A 12435-nucleotide genomic window follows, 5' to 3' on the forward strand; every position below is an offset into this window, starting at 1 on the left:
CACAGTACACCACATTCAGAACTCCATGGAGGAGTTAAAGTTGGAGATCGATGATACAATGGTGTCCTATGATGTAACATCTCTGTTCACATGCATACCCACTACCGAGGCAATTGAAACAGTGAGGAAACGGCTGAAACAAGACACCACCCTCAGCAGCAGAACAAAGCTGACCCCAGAACAAGTTTGTTCCTTACGGGACCTATGTCTCAATACCACTTACTTCAAGCACAAGGAAGTTCTCTATAGACAAAAACATGGCTGTGCCATGAGTTCACCTGTGTCTCCAATTGTAATGAACCTTTACATGGAAGTAGTGGAAAAGAAAGCCCTGGACACCTTCAAGGGAACAACACCAAGCCATTGATTCAGATATGTGGATGACACCTGGGTCAAAATTAAAGCACGCAAGGTTCCAGCCTTCACCAAACACATAAACTCAGTGGATAAAAACATCACGTTCACAGGGGAAGATGTGAAAGACAGCAAACTGGGACTGTGCTATAATTATCAAAGATGGGGGGGGGGACCTGGATATTGAAGTATACAGAAAACCCACCCACACTGACCAGTACTTGCTGTTTGATTCCCACCACCCTTTGGAACACAAACTGGGTGTCATTAGGCTGAAACTGTGGCATCCAATGCAGAGGCTAAGGAGAAGGAATATAAACATCTATAAGGAGCTCTGAAAACTTGTGGGTACCCAGACTGGGCCTTTATCAAAGAGGTGTGAAAGAGGCTATTTATGCCAACCTGGAAAAACCATCCCTGAACAGAGGAGGGGGCCTGCAACACCGCTTGTCATCAACATACAATGCCGCTTTGACGTCCTTACCCTGGCTGTTTCACAACAGTTCACACTTCCAGTGATGTACTTTAAAGGATTAACACCTTCATCAATGAGAATCATGGCACCATTGTGATTGGATCAAACCTTCTTACACCTGTCAGTTTGAGCTAACACCTAACTGAACAAGTTCAATGGAACCATTGTGATTGGATGTCTGTGACTGTACTACCATCAAGAGTTTAAATACCGGGGAATTCCCTACCAGTCATTTGAACTGAAGAAGCCACTCGGATGAGTGGTGAAAAGTTTTCAAGAAAAAACTCAGAAAAGTCCAGTTGTTTTAGATACTGCTAGATACTGTGCCCAATAGATCTTCTCCCTGGAACCATGCCCCCTAGAGGCAGTACCGATCCTCTGACCCTATTATTCCCCCTGGCAGGATTATTGCTTCTCTGTTTCCACAGTTTGCTTTTAAGATTAATCAGCTTAATCCCCCTCTCCTGAGCATCATCAATTCATTCTTCAGCAGACCCACAGTTCCAAACAAGCTGGTCATCCTTGGGTGAAAAAGACTTTGGATCTACTAAATCGTCTTGTTTGGTTGCCATCTAAGCAGAAAGATGTCAAAGATTTTGTTGCTTCCTGATCTCTCTGTGCTTTGTCCAAACCTAGTCACTCCCCTCTTTGTGGTCTACCCTACCTATTCCCTCTCATCTATGGACTTCATTGTTGAATTACCTCCCTCTAAAGGGAACACAGTGATATGGGTGGTAGTTGACCGCTTTAGTAAGATGACACATTTCATTCCCTCTACGTAAACTCCCATCCGCTGTGGAGCTGTCTCAGCTCTTGTTTCATCACATTTTTAGCCTTCATGGATTTCCTGCAGAGATTGTGTCTGATAAAGGCAAATCCCTCGGTATATCTCTCCAGTTTTTCTTTGCTTGTTCCAAATCTCCATACATGTGTTAGACCTTCAATCTGGCTGTCACTCATTCTCCCAGTTACAGAATAACAGTTAAACAAAACCAGGGAAAAAAGACTTAGAATAAATAACAAATTGTGTACCTTGTTTTAAACTTTAAACCCTTAGTTTTTAAAATCCTGTAGACTATAACTCCACTTACAGATCACCTACTTAAAGACCAATCCCTTAAAGAGCAACCTTCACTGGCAGGCCCAGATTTGTGGCAAGGCCACAAAGGTCCGGGCCTAGGGCGGCACAAATCTAGGGGAGGTATGCCACCTAGCCGCTCCAAAATTTTGCTCCCAAACGGAGCAATGGGGACCTCTCCCCATTGCTCCATATGTGAATTTAAATGTTCGCTTCTGCGAATGCAGCTTCTGGCAAACTTGCTGGAAGGTTTATAGTTCACCAAACTTTGCAATTTATCACCAAAAACAGCTGAAACACCAACACTTTATATAAAGTTAATATACTTATCCTTTTTTTTTATATATAACTTGAAAAAAGTTGCTTTAACCAGCCACCAGACTTCCTTCAGTGCTTTGCTAATTGAGAACTAGGTTTCTCCTTCAGTGTAATGAAATTTTCACCAAGAAATAAAATCCACATGGGCAGCTAATGATGTAAATGGCATTTCCGTTTAATAACAAGAAAGTCAGATAGTAAGTGGCCCACAAAGAAAAAAGTTGCAGGTGACCCATGATGTAAAATCTCTTATTGTTTTAAAGCTAGGCAACTAATGACCTAAGGGTTCTGTATTTATGAAAAAGTTTGTTTTCATCAGAATGTCAGTCAGGCTCTTACAACCCAGCATTAATATATTGGATTGAAAAGGAGATATGTCTCACCCATAAATGGCAAATGTCTTTTTATGCTATGGCCCAAATAAAAACTGGTGGTAAATATCAGCGGATTATACTTAGAGTGTTTTGCTACCTTTGCACATAGGAGATCATCCTGAATATGCTGAAAAGCCCTTTGTAGATAATTTTGTAGGTCTTTCTCTTTGTATCACCTGGCCAGGAATCTATTGTACATTTCCTTCAGCTCATATGCAACTGTTGAATCACTGTCATTTATAATAGTCCTTGGAGGGAAGGCAGCGTAAAGGACATATAAACCCCCACGAAAAAGTTTAATTAGCGAACAGCCTCTCTGGAATCTTTAAATACCTGCCACTTGTGTTGTTTTAAAGGTTAATAGTAAGGCTGCAGCATCCCCTTAAATGTAAAGCCATATAACAATATCGCATGTACTGCTCAAAAAGAAGCATATGTACTTTAATAAGAATTTGGAGCTCCGCTACCTGAGCTCTAATCTAAACATCTAGTCATCACTACTAATGCTGTGCATCTTGAGGGTGTGCCAACAACCACCTCAATATTTCATCCAGCGGGAGAGATAGCCAAGTCTCCCACAGCAGCCTATCGTGGCCTATGAAACCTGGATACTGCGCAAAACCAGTCCATCGGTGAACTGTAACACATTTGGTGTTGAACCACACTGCTATGAGGTGGAAAAAAGATATCCTGAACCCGGTGGAACCAAACAGTACCCATGACCACCACCCATATACTTATGGACAACTATCTGCACACCAGATTGGTTCAGATGAAGTTGATCTACGCATCACTACGGATGACCCAAACCACAGCGTGACTTCCCCTAATTAGTGATGGGTGAATGGATTTGTGGCGAACTTCAGCATTTCACCATTGGCGGATTGTTTCGCGAAGCGGATGAAAAAATTTGCCCCGGAAAAATTGTCAAAAGAATAGTTGCGGGCAATAAAAGAATAGCCGCGGCGACACGAAAATAGCCGCGGCCGACAATTTATTTAACGTGCCAAATTTTCGCCATTTGGCAAATCTTTTGAAAGGTTTGCGAATTTTTCGGCGAAGCAAAATGGGACAGATTCGCTCATCACTACCCCTAATACATGGCCTCCAGCTTATATCGATAAAAAACTGGAGCCAGTACTTCACATATGTACAAATATCTCACAAAACCAAACTTCATAACTAAACTGAAGGCACAAGGTGAAAAGTGAGATACCAAAGACACGTTTGTGCCTTTACCCTCCACACTGCCTGCAAAAAAAGCCCAATGACCATGTATTATGTGCCGTAAGACCCCTAACTATACAGAAAAACCCAGAAAAACATATTTTTGGGGAGTACACATTCTGACAAATCCAACATGGGTAAAGAGTCCTTTCTACACTAAAGTAGCAATCTGCAAAGCTTCCCTAAAGTTAGTGGTTTTTATAACATTTCAGAAAATCGCCTAAAAATGTTGCAATTTGCTGCATTTATCTCACACAATTTCTTGCATCTTTATTGTATCTTTATTTTGTTGTTTGAAAATACATAAAAACAGTTTCATAAAAAAAAAAAAAAGAAATTTAGTACCCATTCTGAGCAGCTGAATTCAGTGTTCGTCTCCTCTCCCTCCTGAAGCTGCGTACAGGAATCCTTTCACTGTCCAGAAAATCATCAGCACTGTTCTACATTCAGAAGGACAGGGAGCAGAGTGGGGTTGTTTTGGTGTAGGAAGGAAGGGTTTGGTTTCCTAGAGCACTGGGCTGACTTTTGTTTGGGGTACAATCTATACAGCCCTGACGGATTGCACCTCAATGGAAGGGGGTCTACTGTGCTAGGGGAGAGAATGGTTAAGAGGCTGGAGGAGTGTTTAAACTAGACAAGGGGGGGGTTGGTAAGCTAGATTCTTATGGGAGAGCTAGTGTAGATGGGGCAGTGGGACCAGTAAAGGGTTGTGGGGGAGGAGTGAGGGGGGCATATAGTTTATCAGATAAGGAGCTTCCATTGTTACAAGGGAAACAGACTAATTTTCACCTTAGCTCTAACTGTCCTTTAGCTAATGTAAGCATCAGAGGAAGAAGTAGTAATCTCCGCTGCATGCTGGCTAATGCGCGTAGCTTGTCGGGAAAAATAGGGGAGCTGCAGGCTATTGCATGTATTGAAAATTATGACTTAATTGGTATCACTGAGACCTGGTGGGATGGGGGATGCGACTGGGCTGTGAATTTGGATGGGTATACGCTTTGTAGGAGGGACAGAGGCATTAAAAAGGGTGGAGGGGTTTGTCTTTATGTAAAGTCAGATTTAAAGCCATGTAATAAAGACATTACCAATGAAAACGTTGAATCTCTTTGGGTAGAAATTTCAGTAGGGCTGAAGGTCACAAAGAAAATGATCATTGGTGTATGCTATAAACCACCCCGTATAGATGAGGGGGATGAGTCCCAGCTACTTTTGCAAATGGAGGAGGCTTCAAAATTGGGTCAAGTTGTTATTATGGGGGACTTTAATTATCCGGACGTTGACTGGAGTAATGGGGTGGCTAAGTCAGAAAAAGCTAGTAGGTTTGTAAATATGCTAAATGACAACTTTTTATTTCAGGTGGTTCAAGAACCTACTCGGAATGATTCTATTTTGGACCTGGTGATATCTAATAATACTGAACTTATCTCTAACATTTGTGTGGGTGAGCATTTGGGGAACAGTGATCACAACATGGTCTCCTTTGAGATAATGCTACAGAGACAGCTCTATAAGGGAGAAACTAAAACGCTCAATTTTAGACGTGCAGACTTTGCCAGTTTAAGGGCATCTCTGCAATGTGTCAGCTGGGAAAGGCTTTTCATGGGGTTAGACACAGAAGGAAAATGGAACATCTTTAAAACATTGCTTTGCAAGTATACACAACAGTATATTCCCCTTGTAAGCAAGTAGAGGCATCGCAAAGCAAAACCTTTATGGCTGAATAAAAGAGTTAAGGTCGAGGTTGGTAATAAAAAACGTGCTTTTAAAGCATTCAAGTTAGCTGGGACAGTGGAAACTTTCATCAGGTACAAGGAAGCAAATAAAGCATGCAAAAAAGCTATCAAGCAAGCTAAAATAGAGATGGAAAGGGATATTGCAGCAAGGAGTAAAAAGAATGCAAAATTATTTTTTAATTATGTGAATAGTAAAAAAATGAAGCAAGAAGGGGTGGGAAATTTATTATCACAGGGGGGTACGTTGGTTGATGAGAATGGGGAAAAAGCAGAAATTTTGAACTCTTATTTTTCATCTGTCTATACATCTGCGGAGCCAGATAATGAAGGCTTCCCTTTTAATATACCCAGTGCTAGTAATTTAGCTACTGACGCGTGGGTCACTCAGGAGGAAATTCAAAAGAGACTTGAACATGTAAAGGTAAACAAAGGTCCAGGACCGGATGGGATTCATCCCAGGGTATTAAATGAGCTGAGCGCTGTGATTGCCAAGCCTCTTCACATAATTTTGCACGATTCATTGAGGTTTGGCATGGTGCCGAGAGACTGGCGGATTGCTAATGTGGTGCCATTATTTAAAAAGGGATTTCGTTCTCAGCCTGAAAACTATAGGCCTGTTAGTCTGACATCAGTAGTAGGAAAGCTTCTGGAAGGGGTAATAAGGGATAGGATAAATGAATACATTGCAGTTCACAATACTATTAGTTTGTGCCAGCATGGTTTTATGCGTAACAGATCTTGCCAGACTAATTTAGTTGCCTTTTATGAGGAGGTGAGTAGGAACCTTGATGCTGGAATGGCAGTTGATGTCATCTACTTAGATTTTGCTAAAGCGTTTGATACAGTACCTCACAGAAGGTTAATGATCAAATTGAGGAATATTGGCCTAGAACATAATATTTGTAATTGGATAGAAAACTGGCTGAAGGATAGAGTACAAAGAGTGGTGGTAAATGGAACATTTTCTAATTGGGCCAGTGTGGTTAGTGGAGTACCGCAGGGGTCAGTCCTTGGTCCCTTGCTTTTTAACTTGTTTATTAATGACCTGGAGGTGGGCATAGAGAGTACTGTTTCTATTTTTGCTGATGACACTAAATTGTGCAAAACTATAAGTTCCATGCAGGATGCTGCCGCTTTGCAGAGCGATTTGACAAAATTGGAAAACTGGGCAGCAAACTGGAAAATGAAGTTATGCACTTTGGTAGGAATAATATAAACGCAAACTATCTACTGAATGGTAGTGTGTTGGGGGTTTCCTTAATGGAGAAGGATCTAGGGGTTTTTGTAGATCACAAGTTGTCCAATTCCAGGCAGTGTCACTCTGTGGCTACTACAGCAAATAAAGTGCTGTCTTGTATAAAAAAGGGCATTGACACAAGGGATGAGAACATATTTTTGCTGCTTTATAGGTCCCTGGTAAGGCCTCACCTTGAGTATGCAGTGCAGTTTTGGGCTCCAGTCCTTAAGAAGGATATTAATGAGCTGGAGAGAGTGCAGAGACGAGCAACTAAACTGGTAAAAGGGATGGAAGATTTAAGCTATGAGGTTAGACTGTCGAGGTTGGGGTTGTTTTCTCTGGAAAAGAGGCGCTTGCGAGGGGACATGATTACTCTGTACAAGTACATTAGAGGGGATTATAGGCAGTTGGGGGATGTTCTTTTTTCCCATAAAAACAATCAGCGCACCAGAGGTCACCCCTATAGATTAGAGGAACAGAGCTTCCATTTGAAGCAGCGTAGGTGGTTTTTCACGGTGAGGGCAGTGAGGCTGTGGAATGCCCTTCCTAGTGATGTGGTAATGGCAGACTCTGTTAATGCCTTTAAGAGGGGCCTGGGTGAGTTTTTGAACAAGCAGAATATCCAAGGCTATTGTGATACTAATATCTACAGTTAGTATTACTGGTTGTATATATATAGTTTATGTATGTGAGTGTATAGATTGGTTAGTATAGGTTGTGTGCTGGGTTTACTCGGATGGGTTGAACTTGATGGACAATGGTCTTTTTTCAACCCTATGTAACTATGTAACTATGTTTCTCACTGACATTAGCGATAAATAAACAAATGAAACAACCCTTGCTCTGCTTCCTTGCCCTTTAGAATGCAGAGGAGCACTGATTGTTTTCTTACTATTCTGGTCAGCCAGGAAAGGATTTCTGTATGCTGCTTCAGGAGGGAGAGAAGTTGAACAGTGAATTTAGCTGAACAGAATCGGTTACAAAAAAACAGAAACAAAGCAAAATTTCTAATTGAAGTGCATTGCAAATATGCTTCATTTTAGGTTTACAAGTATATGCAATATTGTATTTTGCTTTTACATCGCCTTTAATCACTTAGGATTCCTTCTCCTCATGTAACCCACTCAGCCCCCACCTTTATGATTTGACATGGCTAACCAAGTATGCTCATTTTTTATCGACTATCGAGATTACCAAACACACCCTCCAGTCTAGCAGCCAATGAAGACACGGTACTGCCAGTTTCTACAGAAAATTTGCTCTAGCTGTACAATTTGCTGGTGAAATGTTTTTTCACCTGATGTCCTCTCCTGCTCAGCTTAACCTTTACAGAACTTAGTCCAAGCAGGACTTTTTTTCAAAGTAAGTTCTGCCTGTGTAAGCCTGCATCCTTTATTGCATAAACTTTACAGCGCACAAACACAGCATGTGCTGTTTGCAGATGTAAATGTCACTGAAGATGTGTCATAGGGAAAATGGCTGCACAGTGAAAGCTGGTATTTGTTTATTGCAAATATGATGGTGCCAGTGAATGGAGGGGATATATGCAGTACAAATGGTATGGTTTGGGTGGGGGAGATGTGCCCAGCTATATATATGGTAGGAAAATGTAGGGTTTACATGCCCTTTAAAGGAGGACAGTAACAGCATGCTTTCAGCGGGACAGTCCCGATATTTATAGCACTGCCCACTGTCCCGGATTCATTGTTAGATGTCCCGCTTCTTAGCATTGCCATTTAATTGATTGCTGTGCCTGCTCTGCTCCGGGGAATAAAGCCCGCCCCCTTAACTCTTGAATCTCCCCTGCTACCTCAAGCTCACAAGTTTACCTTGATGTTTAATTGTCCTGGGAGGAGCATTTGTGACAGGCAAGGGTCAACTATCGGCATTGGCTCACATTCCTCTCTTTGGTCTTGCTCACCAGGTCGGGGCTGAGGGTGCGTATGTATTTTATCAGGCAGAAGAGGCTGCTGTCTTTATTTGTGTGCTGGACAGTTTCACTTTTCCACCCCTAACATATATCTCTCACTCCTGGGAATCTCTGGCAGAGCACAGCATGCAGGAGAAGACAGAGGTATCGCTGATCCGTTCATAAAATCTAGCAGACATTTAAAAGGGGCCCTTATAAGTTTGGGAACTTTAGGCTGGCTTAGGCCTAGGCTAGAAATTCTAGTGGTACATTAATATTGTTTTGCTTTCAACTGATTAAGAATGGAAGGAAATAACTTAGATTTATGTACCACTGGAATTGGCCCTGTTTATAACTTTGGAAAATGCACAGAACTGTTGGCATGTCTGAAGTTGATATGCCCTTTATCAGTTTCATTTAGTAATTTTACTGGCATGTCTGGGGTTAATTTGCCCTTTATCAATTTAATGTAGTCATACTGGCACGATTGAAGTTAATATGTCCTTTATTCTTTTTATTTAGTGATTATACTGGCACATCTGGGGCATGTAAAGTGTGTGTGTGGCATTGTGGGGCATGGTCACAAAGCAGGTGTGGACAAAACATTTTTGCCGCACTACCCGCGTAACATATTTTTGTCCCTCTTTGTATTAAAGAAATGTTGGGAGGTATGTAACAGTCAGTTTTTTTCTAATGAAAACGGGTATGAAGTCAATTGATGTATTTTATCCTTTGAACGATGGCAAATGAAAAATAGTTATTCAATGTTGGGTAAGTATACAGGTTTTAGAGTCAACTATATTTAAAATATTTTCCCATCTCAAATTCAAACATGAAAAACTTATATCTCTACAATGTCTGAACTTGACAAAACACAAAACATCACAATTTATGGCTCATGTAAAATAAAGAGGACATTTGGTTAAAGAAAATATCATGCTTATTTTTATGCTGTTTCATAAATGACAAAAAGGCTATTTTAAAAATGCTTACCAATTGTCCCCAAGGGGCATGGCTGTTTTGCTATCTGTCCTTGTCGGGTCTTAAACCACATTATTTCACGTGCCTCTGTGGCTCCGCAACTTTCTGTTACAATAGCTGGGGATGCAGCAGTAGCTGGATCAGTTACAAATTCAATAGGAACTTCACTCATCAAGGATAATGTAGTGGTGCTTTGATTTCTTTGGTTAAATATTGATATAGCTGTTGCTCTTCCCATGTTTGTTGTCACAGTCCATTGTGTTGTACTAGAAATAGTACTACCCACTGTAATTGTTCTTGATGGATATATTTCTAAAAGAGAAACATAAATGCATTTACACATGCTAAAAATGACATGCATTTTTGTTTACTTTCCCAGTTATCACAATTATAAAAAAAAAATCAAAATGTAAACATTCGTAAGCTAAATGAGCAAATATTTAGAAGAAAACTAAATTCAGCTAATCTTTATAAGCTTCTTTCTTTATTTCTACATACTGTATAAATTCTGGGCCAAGAAGGGGTAGGCATTTATATGGAACATAGTTGGCTATTAAAATGTATTCTTTTAGTTAAAAGTTGACCCAAGCACTTGTTTAGTTGCCCTTTGGAGCTGGAAAAGTTTTTTTTCCCCTTTTAAGCAAAAGTGTTGACAGTTTTAGAAGAAATGCTTTGCTTTCCTCTGGACTAACTGCAGCTAGGTGGGTCCCTAAACCCCAGGAAGCATGTGCTGCCTGTTTAAAGTCATGAATGTGTTCAGGTTGATCTGGGAGAAACCAAGATGTTTTAAGAATCAGCATATTAGTGGGGAAATTAAGCATCAAGTGGTCAAATGGGCCTAGAAAAAGGCAAAACGCTACTGATTAAATTAGATGCCCTCATGGCTTTTTTGTCACAGGTATTTACAATAAAGAAAAGGGTAATGTATGTATGTATGTATATCTTTATTTATAAAGCGCTACTTATGTACGCAGCGCTGTACAGTAGAATTCATTAATTCAGACAGGGGGTTAAAGATAATGGATAAATACAAAAGATAATGGATAAATACAAAGTACAACAATAAATACAATAAATACAAGGTGCAGTTGGAATAAGAGTCAGAAACACAAGATGAAGGAGGTCCCTGCCCCGTAGAGCTTACAATCTATATGGGAGGGGTAACTAACAGACACAAATGGGCAAATGTAAGTGCTATAGGTCACAGTGGGTGACATTACAGTATAATGTAATCAGGCAATGCTTTATGTTTGGTTTTAGAGTTCCTTGTAAAGTATCTTTATTCAGTTTTATGAGCACCCAGAGGTATTAAAGAAAAGGCTACAGAAGAAAGTCTCTAATGGCTAAGGTTGCCAACTTTTTTGGAAGAAATTACGGTCCTTCCTACAAGAAAACAATAACATTGGCGTCAAGCATAATTTTACAGGCTAGGCTGGCAGATAGAGTTATGAATATATCTATCTATCTATAGCATAATAACAAATAAAAAAAAACCAAAGGCACTCACAGGACTTACAAATATATAAATAAAGTTTATTTCATGCACTAAAGTTTCAGTCTCCTTTGAGACCTTTATCAAGATAACAAAAGTGTCTACCCATGTTTACCCTCCCACACTTGAAATTGGCGCCAAACGTGCAAAGCCATTTGCTAAGAAACTATATAATGATTACAGTACAGAGCACAAATACATGGGTATGGGTATATTTTGCACATTACTAGACATTATGTATGTGAAGGGGTTGTAGAAAGCATAAGCATTCAATTGTCAATATATATCATTCTATAAAGTATTAAAGGGGACCTGTCACCCAGACATAAAAAAGCTATATAATAAAAGTCCTTTCCAAATTAAATATAAAACCCATCTTTTTTATTAAAACATCCATACCTGCTATCATGGTATTTAATCATTTCAGCTATTAATCATATATTGCCTGCCCTGCCTCTATGTTTGAGGCATAGAGGTGGAGCACGAAATTACTTTTACTTTATATTTAGCACTTCCTTGATGTCACTGCCCCCCCTCACATTTCCCACCTCCCCTCACATTTCCCACCTCTCCTCACCACCTATAATTATGTAGCCAGTTCATGGCCATGGGCATTAGGGCACCATTCTGATTCGTAAATGGGATGATGATGCAAAGCTTCCTGTAATAACGGTGCCGAAAAATGGTTGCTGCTGCTTGCTGTGATTTCCAAGACTGAAGGAAAAAAAATGAAATAATTTATGTAGTATAATTGAAGCTTATATTGCTTGGCTAACATGATATATAAGGATTTGGAATTCATTTTTAGGGTGGAAATTATGTTTTAGTAAATAAAGTTGATAGTAAAAGAGAGGCAGAGAACCAGATACACAGCCCTTAACAATTTCGTTAGGGCTAAGACCCTTCAGCCCCCTGCTCTTACCTTATAGTGCCGGTGGGTGTTCGGGGGGGGGGGGGTCACCTCACTAGTGTAGAGAGCGCAACTGCATTAGCAAAGCCGAATTCCCATTTCAAAAATCAGAAATTAGGCTAATAAAGTTACTAGGAGCGGATTTTTGCTGCCCCTGGTAACTTTGAGGACGCTGCCACCTGAGAGGAGTTTCTCAACGCGCCTCATGGCAGCAACACCTCGAGAACTTTTGCATATACTACTTACAAAGAGGCTGGTGGCTGGTTAAAGCAACCTCATCAAATTAAAAAAAAGGATACAATTATTTTATTAACGGTTTTGTAAAGTAATGTGTTTTGTAAAGTGTT

The 12435-nt window shown here is 40.3% G+C and overlaps 1 protein-coding gene across 6 annotated transcripts in view; it reads right to left on the reverse strand.

Moving 5' to 3' along the window:
- The window catches only part of adgrl3 (adhesion G protein-coupled receptor L3), a 1193186-nt gene that overhangs the window by 705714 nt on the left and 475037 nt on the right, over positions 1-12435 (reverse strand). For all 6 annotated transcript variants that reach the window (XM_031903606.1, XM_031903589.1, XM_031903595.1 and 3 more), the window contains one exon: positions 9699-9998. In XM_031903606.1, coding sequence (XP_031759466.1) covers positions 9699-9998 — 300 coding nt within the window. The remainder of the gene's footprint in view (positions 1-9698; positions 9999-12435) is intronic.

The sequence above is a fragment of the Xenopus tropicalis genome, chromosome 1 (genome assembly GCF_000004195.4).
Source record: "Xenopus tropicalis strain Nigerian chromosome 1, UCB_Xtro_10.0, whole genome shotgun sequence".
Lineage (NCBI taxonomy): Eukaryota > Metazoa > Chordata > Amphibia > Anura > Pipidae > Xenopus > Xenopus tropicalis.